General features: G+C 43.0%; 1 protein-coding gene across 1 annotated transcript; it reads right to left on the bottom strand.

Annotated features, from left to right (window-relative positions):
* Nucleotides 1–7,194: 7,194 nt before the first annotated feature.
* T265_01868 (hypothetical protein) lies at nucleotides 7,195–14,581 on the bottom strand (the record flags this gene model as incomplete). Its single annotated transcript, XM_009165994.1, has 4 exons — nucleotides 7,195–7,304; nucleotides 10,248–10,352; nucleotides 13,918–14,175; nucleotides 14,395–14,581. 4 exons carry the CDS (start codon nucleotides 14,579–14,581, stop codon nucleotides 7,195–7,197), a joined length of 660 nt encoding a protein of 219 aa, XP_009164258.1.
* Nucleotides 14,582–14,941: the final 360 nt, after the last annotated feature.

Genomic DNA, 14,941 nt, shown 5'->3' with positions numbered 1-14,941 from the left:
TGGGGGGTCGAAGGACCGCTCGACTAAAACGGTTAAAAAGCGCTCATCTCGAGCGTGAGGACTCTACAACCTTTGCACCAAGGGATTGATTGCAATTTCGTTAAGCCGTGATAAATCATTCAAACAAATAAACAGTTGTATGACATGTGAAAACGTTTGGACGCATGTCATATCGAATCTGGCGTCCTTATGTCATTTTAATGTAAAACTGTTCTATCAAGGCGTTTCTTATGATAAGCTATATTCAAATCAGTACTTTTCTACCATAAACGCACTCTCATCGGTGTTTTCTCTGTGCAGGAGAAATCATCTTACGCTAGAGGTGCTATTTTTTGTTGTTGAGAGACTTTGGCAGTGCGTTTTTTCAAATATCTGCGGGTATTCGAACCTTTGACATTTCATGACGTTTCCCATATTCTTCGACAGCGATTAACAGTGGAAAGGGATGAAATAGCTCTCGAAGTCGTGAATTTCAGACCAAAATCCTGCGATGAGGACCAATGAGATAGATAGCTCATGCAACAGGTGGAATTTCTAACAAAACCATCGTGTTTGAACTATCGGTTGTACGTCAGGACCGGTATTCGTATTCGTAACAACTCATCTGTTCAATAATCACAAACGTTTCAATCTATTCGAATATGCTATCAGAAACAAAAGGCAACAGTTCAATTGTTGTGGTCAAAACTTGCCTCCGTCCATCGTGTATACACCAACAGCAAGTAATTAGTGTGTGTTGTCTTTTCCCTCGTTTGGGAAAGATGGAGAAATAGGAGTCCCAGTTGGAGAACAAAACCTATCGGAAGAAACAAGCAACATGTCGATATATTCCGATTAGACCGGGGCCTCAATGAAACGAGTAGAATTAACACTTGCTTTAGAACTTTATTTCTTCCGGCACCTCTGGGGTGAGAACACTTTATATTATACTGGGTTGATGTAGATAGGAAAAAATACCAGGTTTTAATGGACACAATTCTACTACACACATGTACGTACAATGTTTCCTTTTTCGCGGAGACTTTCACCCGAAACGGTTTACTTGTGTTGAGTTGGATGGGCTAAATCTATTCCAAACGTACGCCAGCCAGAGCGTGAGCAGAGGAGGTAATAAGGAAGGCTTCCACAGAAGGGAAGTTTATACCCGGCTCTGTACTTTCTCCACCTAAAATCGTGCCAAACGATTTTATTCTGGTGGTAATTTACATGTTTCAGGAGACAATTTGTTCATATTTGGTAATGTTACTTACTGATTCTATTGACTGAAATTCGGTTTCGATTTAGTCAGGCCATGTGGAGTATAGTTTTAAATTACGATATGATATTTTTAAGAGATGCAGCTGGGTTTTAGGTGAGTCCATCGAAAAACCAAATTTGTTTGCAAGTGAGTGTATTTCGCTGGTGTATAACCTGTTGATCGTATGAACACTACTTGATGGAACCCTCCATTAGACGTTAACATATCTAAGGGGTTTTAGAGTATGAGGATTAGAGGAGTATAGTGAAAAATTGTGACCATCTATGAGGAAGATACATCACCATAAAGCAAAACGGTCGAATGGGTCGAACTGTACGGCAAATACACTCATGTGCAATTCAGTTTGGTTTTCACGAAAGACCCAAGTGGACCTCTCGTTTGTGATATTCTTAGGTTCAAGTGGAACATAAGGTTGATGGAAACTCGGGGACTGCGCCTACCTGATGAGCCCGAAAAAAGGCGAAACCGGTCGTGGGCTGTCGAAGAGTTTTCAGCAACCTTATGGGTAGTGTATTACGAATATACGTGTATCGCGACTGAGACATAAAGCGGCCTGGTGCAGCACATTCAGTTGTTTGAAAACATCACAAACGAGAGATTCAGCTGGGCTCCAGGTGAGTCTCTTGAAAAACCAAATCAGTTTGCAAATGAGTGTATTGCGTTGAGTTCAGTATTCCTTTCTCGCATCATTTTGTTGTACTTCGAGATCACTTATTCTCACTGTCGTGTGGATCTACCTTTTGTGTTTGACTGTCCAACAGCTTACATTAGAAATCCACCTTCATGCCGAGGCACATGATTTGTGCAGGCGGCAGTCCTCAGAAAAGGCTTTGATCCTTATTTTCATTGCGACAGAAGCATAAGACGTTGGATCTTCGTCAGGATCCAGGCAAGTAGAGGTTAGATCTGGCGTATCCGATTATCGGTAATTCAAAGATCTGATAAGAGAGTTGCCATCGCAGCATTTATTCAAGATACCAAATTATCAACCCCAGAAACGTGCTCATGTGAATTAAGCAAAATAAAGCCAAGTGTTCTGATGACGAATAGAAGAAAACGGAGTTTGCGTAGCACATCTTTTCTTACATTGTTTTCGAGAATAAATGTTTACAGGCTTTCAACATCGGACGAAAGTTCCCATTACTACAAGAAATCAGTTCCTATCAACTCAATATTTCGGCACCCACACTAACCGAGAAGAGCCGTTAATTGACACTCAACACTAATCTAGTTTGTACAGGACTTACTGATTGGTTCCCCGTCTGTCTTATAACCTCGCCAATTTAGTGACCTGATCACTTGGCCTAACAAAGCTTTTGTGTCAAAAGCGAACATTGTCCAATTAAAAACTACTGATTGTTTACCAAGCTCTTCTGAATGAAAGTGGTCACTTTCCTATATGTTTTGTTTTTCACTAAACCATGGACAAAACTCTGCGATGCATGGATGAACACGACAAACACGAGCATTCAATATTTTGACCAGTGAGAGTTTTATCAAAAGGGAAACTCGGATAGCGAGCAGTGAAGCCTCAACTAGCGGACTAAAAGCAATCCACCACATTCATTATCGTATCACTCCAAGCTCGTGGTCGACAGCTTTTCGATAGAGAGGTTATCATGAAGAAAATCCCATGGAAGCCTCGGATGTCGATCGACGGAATATCCACAATGCGCGCACATACCTACAAACCGATAAACCGCACTGTCAGTAACAAGCCAGCTGGAGCAAAATTGCCACGCTTGGGGAACAGTTCGACAAATGAGGTCACTAATTCACCCGAACCTTCGATTGCGTGTCACCTTTAGCGAAAACTGTATCATACTGTAAACCACTTTGTCTCAGAGAGAAAAAAGGATCACAGAGGCAATTTCCTGCAACTAAATTCGATTCGCGATGTAAGGGTTTGCGTAGCTTGCCTATGTTTTGTTCATCTGAACAGACGTTTTTCTGCTTGAAATAAATGGCGACATTTGTTTCTGCATGATTGAAAAGCGTCAGGTCTACCTGTTTTATAGCTTCAACTCATGACGATTCTTTGGCACCATTTGACTTATTTGTAAACGATACTCGCAGTTTGGGCATACAGACGTCAGGATCAAAACGTCACACGTTAATCGTTTCTAACTTGAATGTTTTATTCGTTCGTTCGATCGCAGCTTAGATTGAAACAGTCTCTGATACTATGGGGAAATTCGAAAAACCAAATTGAATCTGCGATTGCTGAACTTCTCATGAGGCGGAACGCACGAAGAATATTGTAATCACTGCTGTATGATTGAGATTTGACTGATGTTAACGAATGTGTTGTATAAAAACATTAGTTTGGGTTACTGACTCGTGCCTTTGAGCGTCTTGATTAAACCTACACCTGGTCCTTTTGGCAGACTGTTTTCTACAATAAAATTTGCCGAGTCTCTTCCTGATATAATTACTGGTCAGTGGCGAGATCTTCGGATCAGCCTGACTTGGGCGCTGATCTGGCCTAGTACAACCGCACGACGTCGTAATTTGAGGTATATTAAACCATACTTGCAGTGGAGTTGGAGCAGAGATAACTCCATAGCTATTAACTATGTCATGATATCTTGTGTCCTGTCCATGTGTCTTATTCGAGCTCCGCTATGTGGTGACTTGTTCCCGCTTACTCACATACTGTAAAGGCTTGCGCAGTGTACTAATGCGTCTCAGTTATGAGTACTCAGACGAAATAAATTCATGGTAGCCTAACCAGAACTGCGCCAAACGCAGAAACCATCGAAAACTCCAGCGCAGAAAGCGCAGAAAGTGCTCCCTAGTCCAAGAAAGAAAATTTCTCCATGTCAACATCCTCCTACCTTCCATGGTATTGTTTAGATGAAGGAGAATTTTAAATTTAGAAATAGTGGCTGACAGAGTATGAAACAGTTCTCATACGATATGAGGGCTGCTAACCTGATAGTAGTAAAACTCCTCCAGTGAGCAAATGTAGCCATCCGAGCGATCGTTCGTAGATTGAGAGGGAACACCAGTTCACCAGAAGCACTGCAGTCAAGCCCAATCCAGCAGTAGCAAGCACCAGTCCGATGATCACTTGTGTTACAGTAAGCCGTCGAGATTCTAGGATGAAAAAATTGAGACGTATAAAGCAATCAGGTTAATAGCCAAAAAGAAACCCGGGCGAAAAAGAGTTTAGTTTGGTGAACAAAAACAGACCTATCATTTGCTGAAACGCTGATGTGAACTGACCAACCTCGGTCACCAATGACCGAGGATGAATGCATTCAATGACCTCGTGGGGCGCCAAGATCTCGTGGTGCTTTGGTCGTGAAAATAAATCAGAGTTCCTATTGAGGAATCGCAGATGGTCGGTTACTGCGTCGGACAACTTGATGACTCGGTGGTTAGGGCGCAAATTTACTGACCGGAAGGTCCGTGGTTCGAACCCGACCTCTGCCTCTCGACTTCCCCTGTCTAGGCTTGGGCAACCTGGCAGTATCCCAGCCCTCGTGCTTCCTTCGGGTGGCATAGCAGCTAGGCAGCGGAAGGATGTTAAAGCTGAACGGCTAAAAAGATTAGTACAAATATGTGTTCGCAACACAACCACTTAGCGGCTTTTCTACCACTCAGTCCGCTTGACTTGCACCAAAGCAAGAAACCTTTGAACTTGCTCTTGTCGGCGCATTATAAGCATGAGCTGCCAGTGTCTGACATTTGAGAAAATTGAGGAAACTCTAACACTTCTAAACACACAGCGATCCTTCAACGCACCTGAATAACGCTTTTGGTGTGCGAAACTCGATTCGGATGACTTCACTTTTGCTTACTTTGGTTTTACTAGTACATTCGTGCAGAAATGCGAGTAGGGCTGGCCAGCCAAGTGTAGTTTGGCGACGGATTTTATACACAGTTTCTCAAAAATCAACAAGCAAATTTTCTGGCAGGCTTCAGGTCACATTCACCGCAAACCAACCTGTACATTTCGGTAGGTAGGTAGGTCGACAAAATCACTCCAAAAGCCAATCAATGTATGACCACTTGATGTGGTTTTCGTGATTCAAGGATGAGTTACGCTGTGTTCTGTCTAAGTGAAAGCTGCACATCAGTCACTCCGGTCCAGACGGTTAAACATCCAACCACTGGTCCGAAGGCTGCGGGTTCAAGACTCTGAGTTTCGTGAGATGTACACTATTGGTGATTTCCCAAAAGGGGAAAACAGCTGTGTAGTGCTTTTCATCATAGATTGACTTCACTGATAGGACGACATTTGTTTCGAAAATCAACGTAGTCACCGGGTCGTCGTTCGAGGCACCAGGCGAACTGATGGCATCATTCAAAGGGTAAACATCTTTGCCTTTCCAGATATGACAAATCACGCAGGTCCAGCGTTCGCAGAGGGATTAATAGTATCACAATCATCTCACTAACACCAACACGACCAAAAATATGCATCACTGATTGGCTTCAAGAAGTGTGAAGTTCGAATCCTGACTCTCGCTATGATCTACACGGAAAACTCGTGTAAATAAAGAAGGATGACATTCAGAATGGGAGTTTGCATCGTTCCCAGAAATCAGCATCAGCTTACACCATGAAGCTGCACGCACGCTGATGTGGAAAGCCTTTCATTCAAATACTTGTTTCTTCTACAGGGTTCATGAAGTTAATGTGCTGAAATAAGCATCTCTGGATGTCACTGTTCAACTTTTGGACAACTTACTAGTAAAAAACTCCCTCAGTCAGATCTCACCGTAATCAGAAAGTTGAGAACCAGTGGCAAACAAGTGTGTTTCACTAAGGTTGAGTGATGCTAATTGAGAATTGTTGAAAGCCCTTTCTATGGGACAGTACCCTTCGCTGATCCTATGAATTGTCAGCTATCTATTCGACTTTTAGTGCCTTCAAGTCAATTCATTTAAGGTATGCTCATGTGAATTTGGAAGACAGCTTGTGAAACCAGCTGCTTTCAGGTGACTAGAAATTATCTAATTAAATCTGCCAGCGATAGAATTATTGTTAGCTAATCGGTGTCGCTAAACTATTTTGCGGAATACTTGAGTGAAACCATTCTGTAGTTAGAAGCGGAAAACCAGATTGCACTGACCGGACTGTCTTAGTCACTTCTAAAGCTCGGTTGGCCGATTTACTTGGAAGTCAGGGCCAAAAGGCCAGCAGTGAATCAGTGCCCCCCCCCCAACCGCCTCGACTGAAATGCAAGGAAAGAGGGTTGATCACTGTGGATTTTTAGTGATCGAATTCAGACTTGTACACTGAATTACACATCATGCCTCCTCGGGTTTGCCTAACCTATAATTCCGCCAGAAAACCAGCATCTTCGTCGGCAGGAACCAACGGTTATACGCTGCATATGGCTGAACTCGCACAGCTGGGATGAGATAATTAACTGTCAAACCACACCTACCCGTTTGCGAAGTCCACGATAACATCCTATGTTTATATCAATCCCGATACAGAAGCATCCAGGGAATTGAAGTGAATTCGCACACTTTTTTTGGACACCTTTATCTCTCTGACCATACAACAACGCAGTCCATATTACAGATTGATGAGCACTGATGACATCCGTAGTAGAGTGCAGAGCATCTCAAACCGTATGCAATGGTCCCAGGGGTTCAATAAGGGGTCCTACAGTGGCTTTCCCTATCATTCGTACACAATTCTTTGGAATAAAATCCTTTTCCCAGTATAGTCCAAGATTCTATTTTCTCTTAGTACTTTCCAACCGGTGGGTAGATTACCATACTAGTTCTCCGTCCGCTGGAACTTTGCAGCTCCCCCACTATTCCGTTTAGCGGTCAGACAAAAATTAACTCTGCTTAATTTATTGCCGATCATTCATTGTGATTCATTTCGTGCCAGTAGGGAAATACTATTGACGAAAGTTTACCACCCATTTCCTGCATGGGTATAATTTGAGTACTACTGTAACGGTGATACTACTGATGGGAGAGGCATGCTAGTAATATATTTTCTCGTAAATCCGCTTTGCGTCTCTTGAAAAGTGAGGTCGGTTGCGGAATTTCTGGAGTCGCTTTGTAGCATTTTCCTGGATTTAAACAACAGTTAACGAATATCCAGGAAATTTCAGGAAAACGCTTTCAAAGAGAAGATGGCTATTTGGTTTTTGTAAACAAGACGTATATGACAGCTTCCCTGTCCAATAGTCTGTTCGGTTGGCATTGTCTGATGAATAACTCTGTAGCGAAGGCCTTCTTCCTTTCACTACTACAAAGGTCAGTTTGCCGCCTAACGGGGAAAATTCTGTGGAGACTGTGGGGAAAACACTAACCGTCATTCCTAACAGTTTGCGGGCAGATTCCATTACTCAAACCAGCTGGTATGCGTTTTCCATGGCTGTACGCCCCACGAGACAGCCCTAACCTATGTAGGTGCACTTCTCCATAGAATACTGTGTTTCAGTGGACATGCAACACCTTTTTTAAACCTCTTCTCTCCTTATTCCCCATTAGAGCTCCAAAAGCAATTTTGGGCTGTACTGAATGCACAATTGACCTTCAGCTCTCGGATAAAACTGGTTTATACCGGCAATGTCATCTCAGTTTGCCAATAAAAGTTTACCACAGAAGTTACAATGTCAGTTGAACATACGTCGCACAGAAGACTCTCAGTACATCTCCCCAGTGCTCTGGCCTCGTACTCTGAATATACGGTCCCCCCTTCTCGTAACAGTTTACCGTCAGGGGAATAGTGTCACTATAGGCCCGCGCTTGAGCGAGATTTCACCTGAGATATATATGGACAAACTAGAGAGTACTATAGTGAGCACGGTAACTTGTTTGGAAATGGGTTAACGATAGATAGATGCTACATTTCAGTGTATGGCTCAAAGACCGGTCGCATAGTTATTTTGGAAACGCTCAATAAACTCACCATTCCACAAGATTTACACGTGAAGGTGAGCGAGGTGATGAACTGCGCTTTGCACATGTACTACTCAGCTGTCGTGCAGATGGAAGCATGAGTCGTGGAAATCAACTTGTTGGGCTGGCATAACAATATTTCAAAGCTCGCTCCCGAAAGACGTTGAAAAACTTTGGCGGTGTTTTTTGTGAAAGGACAATAGGAATATATACTGAAGGCAGAGTGTAACCGTCATCTGAACTAATCTTTCGTGAGCTTCATAACGTTTATTGACACTAGCCATCCTGACAAGTTCACGGGACGCAGAAGCTAAGGTAGAGCACGTACCACGCAATTGAAGCCCATCTATCTGGCGCTGATATATCAGGAGACTCATGCGGTTGTTCATCTGTGAACATTCAGCTGGTCCGCATGTAGCCTACATCAGCCATCTTGCAATCACACAACAGTTGAAAGGCCGTATACCTTTTCTATGCTCCTCGGGTGCATCGGCTGTGTAGGTCTGCCGGTCTTCGTTCGTATGGGACTCATCAGACTGGTCGGACAAATAGATCATTGTCTAAACAAACATTTGAACACATTCCATCTTAGCTAGTAAAGGGCCTTGTGCACCGTATAGGCAACTCGATAGATGCAAGATACACGGTGCATGCCTTCTAAGTCATCCAAGGCTTGCGAGGATCTGGATGATGAACAAAGCTGAAGCTGTCGGCATCCGCACTCCAAGACACAATTCGTGTAGATGTAGGTGTATCCTAGCCACAACTGTACAAACTCCTGTCTGTAGAAGGACAGATTTGGCTGAACAGCGGAACAGCCTCAGTAACGCCAACTGAAAGCGCGATCCGTCCGTCGCTGTTCTGAGCACTTGGCCCTTGTGTATTGATTTTTGGCCCATTAGTCTTGATGATTATTTATTTGTCGAGGGATTCACTTTGAAATGTTAAAAGGGGCCGCTTCGTTTGAATGTCTCTTTAAAATCAGCCTGTGGGACAATTCCACATAACAGAAAGTTGAGTTTCTTTGGACTGGTATCAACATCACTCCGATAGTTCTCAGATCATCCAATGAACCAGAATAAGAAAGTAGAATACATCCATGAAACTGCATTTGGATTAATTAGGTTTGATGCATTTCTGTACCGAAAGAAGCTACGCTCATTTTCCCATGCCAATCAGTGTGAAATATATTTTCTAGGTTGAAGAGAACTGAATGAACCAGGTGACAATGGCAGAATACATTCATTTTCAAACAAATTTGATTTTGCGGGAGACTCGCCTGGAAACCAGCTGAGTTCCTCGTTTATGATATTTCCAAGCAGCTGAATGTGCTGTACCAGACGGCCTCATGTTTCAGTTGGTACGATATTCCAGGTATCGCGAAACATGCCCAAGCGTAATGACTACTTAGCGATCTTATGAGTGGTGTATTATGTCTAGACAGGTTTTTTCAGGTTTTTCGAGGTTACCCGGCGTCGTCTGCCCATAAATGTGTGTTTGTGCTGGTGGTGGTGATGAAGTGAATAAAGTTTAAACCTTTCACAGGATGTGTACTTCCTTCGTGAAGGTACTGAGTTCAAGATAACCCATGAGCAACTGGCGACCGCAACAAAACAAACTGTCTATTCTTGTCCTAAAAAAGTGATTTTTTGAATACCTGACCCTGGAGAGACTTTTACAATTTCCATGCATCCACTAATCATATTTCTGGTGACATTCTTCAGTTGCTGGCAACTTTTCAGCGGTACCAAATACTTGAAGGTATATTTATTTTTTATATTTATTTATTTATTTATTTATTATTTTATCGAGTACTTTTACGAAAGGCACTCCGAAGCAGCTTGTGTGCTCCACACCACGCGGAAATATATCAGTATGCTGTTGACGACAAAGGATTCTATCGCGTCTTAGGAATTCCAACATTCGTATGGGTTCAGGCGTAAAAGTCTCGGTTGTCGTAATCTATTCACCGGAATTTGATGAGCTCCGTCAAATTATAATTGAAAGCATACTAGTATATCAGTAATGGTCTACCATAACCTTTTCTAAGAGGCATAGATCAGGTTGACGTTCGGTACACACTATCGATCGTATTAAGTCACACTTACCGATAATCTCATTGTAACCAGGATCCTTCCAGCCGGAAAACCGTTCATCACCACCGTAGTCCCGACCGATGCATTTCAGACCGGGTCTATCCACATACATATCCACTAAATACCAATGAAGAAAGATGGCAGCATTGTTGAACTTTTGTACACACTATGAAAAATATGCGCTCGCTGCCTTCTGAAACTACAAGAGAAACAAGTCAGTCAATAAGTTCACATACAGTATTTACAGTTGGTTGTTGATATCTAGATCTGCGTTTCTGTGAGTATCACAATGTTCGGTAAAAGACAGTTTATTAGCAACCTTGGGGCTATTCGCTCTATGGTTGTACAGAATCAGCAACGCTTGTATCAAATATACGTGTTCCTGTGTGAACGAGCTTCAAAAATCAAGTATGAATCCAGACGACAAAAACACGGCTATCCCACATCGTCCACTAAGTAGAACGATCTTAGTTTAACATTCACATCAGTAAAAAATGCGGAGGAGAAAGAAGTAGAAACCTTCCTTGGCTGAAGATTCATTTGTGTAAGTTCATTATGTTAACTAGGTCCTCTTACTAAGTTGCAAGAATCATGCGTGTCCTAATGAATTGCGTGGGAATTCAGTTAGCTTAGCTGTGTTACTAAGTGTGTGAGAAAATGTGTTCCAAAGTCATGGGCGTGTTTTATGGGTTGGAATTAACGGAACCTCCAAAGTTTAATTCAAAACCGTTTGAGGTGTATGAATAATTGTTGGGGGCTTCTGACGATCCTTCAGACTCCTCTTGAGATGCGTATTATTATGCGGGTTTGTTATCGATCGTACAGAGACATCGTGCAAGCTGATTCACACCCTTTCGGGTGTAGCTCTCCTTGGCCTTCTAGACCGTCCTCTGTGACTCCCTTGATACTAGGAGAATGCGACCCCGGTCAGGGGTTTGACTAACACCTGTTCATTTGACCAATCCTATAGTGCGCGTCTGGTTGGCGGTCCCTGATCAACTGTTGAGTTGCAGATGGCTCAGTGATTAGAGCACGAACTTACTGACCAGACGGTCCGTGGTTTGGATCCCATCCAGGCAACTCGACTTCTCCTGCTTGGGTTTGGTCAACCTTATAGGATCTCGGCCATCGGGAAACAAGCCAACTAGGCACCGAAAGAGCGTTACAAATGAACTTTACAATTGGACGTTACAACCAAGTTTTGAAGGAGACAGGAAAGATAAAGAACGAGAGCTTTCATTCACACTACTTATGGAATTTCCAAATCATTAAATCGTGCAAAAGGACACGTCCAAGTGTGACCACGGGTCCTATTTCGCTCTTCATACTGATTCGTTTTCAACTCCACTCATTTATTATGTATACTGGATTACGTGATAAACGAAGATAGCAAACGCAGTTATCGAAATTCCCGAGGATGGGTCCTAATTGGGGAAGCGTTTGGGCACTTTTTGCCGTTTTCTTATCAACAAAACTTTGCACAATCAGGTGACAAGTACCCAACGGTGAAGGCCTTTGAGTGTTTTGAAGGAACCAGCTTTGCATGCGCCCGGGCGAATAACAAAATAATGAGTTATTTCGAATGATATTAGCTGGCGAGCGTTATAATTTCTATTGTTTCCAACAGAAATGTTGAACGTATACGCAGAATTAGTCATTCTTCATGAACCTCGTCTTTCTGGGAAGCGCCAGAGACAGTTCACCGGTCAAATAAATAACTAAATGAATAAACATTGTTGCAAGTAAATTGGGGTGCTGTCTCCGGAAACATGCTGCTCCCAAGCATCTGCAAGTAATCTCCTGTTTTATTTTGCCAAGCGATCGCAAAACTTTGCAACGGTTAACGAATAGAACTCTGAGTGGACGCGAAGTGCAGAAAATGCCTACATTAAAGAAGTTGCGGAACTTCCCGTCTGTTCACCTGTGTTTGGGGCTCATCAGGTTCGCGTAAGCTGCGGTTCTCTAAACAAGACAAACCGGTGGTAGGCTTTCAACAACTTTGATTCATCGTGGCATACCACCCGCAAGAAATCAGTTTGCTAAATGAACCTTTCGACTGCTTACTCTGAGCCACTATGTATGCTCCCGGTATTCTCAAGTCTGTAGGTTTCATTCAAGTTTAAATGTAACTACGTTCGATGTCAGGAGTGATTTTCAATTCAATTCACCTACAGTTGCAGTGCTCGTTTTGGGGACGGTCGAATAAAACTCTTATTATCAAGATTCTGGAGCATCTCGCGTTATGATTGCATAATGAGGCCATCAGACAGACACTTGGTGAAGCTCCGCTACCATCGGTTACAGGATATGTCCTCGAAACTATGTTTTCCGTTTACGTAACTCCCCGTTCAGATGCACAGTAATTGGTCGTTAACAATGACAGGCATTGAATGTTTATCAATTTTCAGGTACATGCAACCACTCTACGTCCAGAAGCGTTCAGAAGTCACGCTACACTTTTCCTGGCTTAAACAAATGAGTAAAATTCCTTCAGAATAACGCTGGGCTTGTAAGTAGTATATTTAACTTCATGTGTTGTTCGTTTTCTTAGACTGCATTGTATGTGTCGGGGCTAACAAAGCTATGAAGTCGTTTCACTGTCCACTGTTATATTCAGATGAATGGAAGGAATACAGTGTTATGTGGTTTAAAATAATCTTGTTACGCCTCAAAATTTCGACCATAACTTTCAACCGTTGGTCGTTCGATCACACCGAAAACATTATAAGTTTCCCCCGTATGCTTGTAACACCCATACGAAGATCCACTTTTGTTTGGTTTTCGGTTTCAATTGAGCATCAAGAGGTTGTACATTAGAAGTAACTGCGATCAATCAACCTTATGTGAAAATGGCATGCAGTAATTTCCAAAACTGCATGCTGCTGAGCAGCTTTTGAAAAGTGAAGTTAAAAACGATTGGTTGCAGGCAGTCTCGCTCCGTCTAACCGTCACAGCTCGAATTTTCATCGCGCCAACAATTTTGGTGTTGCGTTTTGTAAAATGGAGGCCTGTTAAAAATGCTACCATAACCACGAATGGTAGCTCAGGTAAGATTGATTCCACACCGTTCCAAGGATGTCGTGGTGACACTGGTCTCGTCATGTGGCTGAACAAAAGAGTGCACAGCCTGTGGCCACACACTGTGCGATAACCATTCGTTCTATTTCACGCTGAACTTATGAGGTCAACTTGTTCTTGAAGTCTTATCTTTCTGACCACGAATGTCACTCGTCTGGCCAGCCGATGTACGTGGCGTTTGTGCTGTACGTTTCCATCCAGACTGTCCAACTGTGTGCCGGAGGTGTGGGCGCCGCATACCCACCCTTGTTTTAGGTTAGCCTTAGGTAGCCTCCTCACCCCGATTATCTCCTCTTTCCATTAAAGGGCTCTATTAAAATGAATTCACTTGTTTGCATGGTAGCGAAGCACCAATGTTCTATTCAGTCAATCACGTCAATGATGATCGATTGAGTAGTCTGGAAAATAGGCATTTGTAGGCTTTCCAAATCACACTACAAATCATTAATTAATTAATTGACATGCACTGGTAACTTAAATTTTATGCAGCAAGTGTACAGCAAAAAACGTGGATCGAGACTTTTTGAAAGAGGTTTTGCCTGGACTGTAAACACACTCGGGCTCAAACACTGCAGACCTTGGTTTTTTTCGATCCACACTGGACCAGCCGATCGGTGTGGTCTTTGTTCCGAAGTATTCACTGATCCCACGGGGGCATCGCTGTGAGGTAAGCTGCGGCGGTGTTGCTCAAAGGTGAGCCTGTGCAAAGGCTTGGCCATGTCCTTTACTTCAGACCGGAAGCTGATGAGTTCACCTCGTGCATCCTCCACAGTGCTGGACAAAGCTGTGGGGATGATAGTTGACAGGGCACCAATTGATCCTATGCCAACAGTCGGCCAGCAGTGAATAACATTTGCACTAGCTCCGCGCCATCAACTATTGAATAAATGCGGGAACACGTGGCGGCAAACTGTTTTCGGATTACCGGCATTTTTCCCTATTAAGCAATTTGAAGTTTGATTTCGACTTTATCTTCAATTTGCTGCTAGTCCGTTCGTAGTTTCAGATTTGGCCATAGTTACCAGTGTTGAAGCTGTAAATTCCACTGTCGGGGACGAGACGACTCAGAGCGCGAATTTACTGACCGGAAGGTTCATGGTTTGAATCCCACCTCTGCATCTCGACTTCGCCTGTCTAGAGTTGGGCATTACCCCTGCCCTCGTGCTTCCTTCGAGCGGAATGGCAGCTAGGCACCGAAAAGGTGTTACAACTGAACCATTTTTATAGTTTATCAACTTACACCGTTTCAATGTTAACCCGAATGCCATAAAATAAATCATGTGATCACCATAGAGCATTTACAACGTTTGGACCTACTTGGGTCTTCTGAGAAGCACGTGTGGAAGAATCCTTCTCTTCTTGGTAGGTGAACAATGCAAGAGACATTTGGAGGTGCATGAGTGTAGCATGGTTTTTGGACAACCAGCCCTTGCCAGATCAATGAAGCGATAATCAGCGTAATGGCTGCCAATGTGGCCAAAGCCGCTGTCACAATAATAACTATGGCGGCTATTCTTGAGGTAGTTGCAGACGGCATTTGTATTAGGAATATGAGATATCCTTCGGAAAATCTGTTGGTATGAAGTGACGAGCATTTGAATGATTATTGGGTGCCATTCATCAGTATA

The sequence above is a fragment of the Opisthorchis viverrini genome (genome assembly GCF_000715545.1).
Source record: "Opisthorchis viverrini unplaced genomic scaffold opera_v5_21, whole genome shotgun sequence".
NCBI lineage: Eukaryota > Metazoa > Platyhelminthes > Trematoda > Opisthorchiida > Opisthorchiidae > Opisthorchis > Opisthorchis viverrini.
Note: the sequence above shows the minus strand (reverse complement) of the source record. Positions and strands in the feature narration are given on the sequence as shown.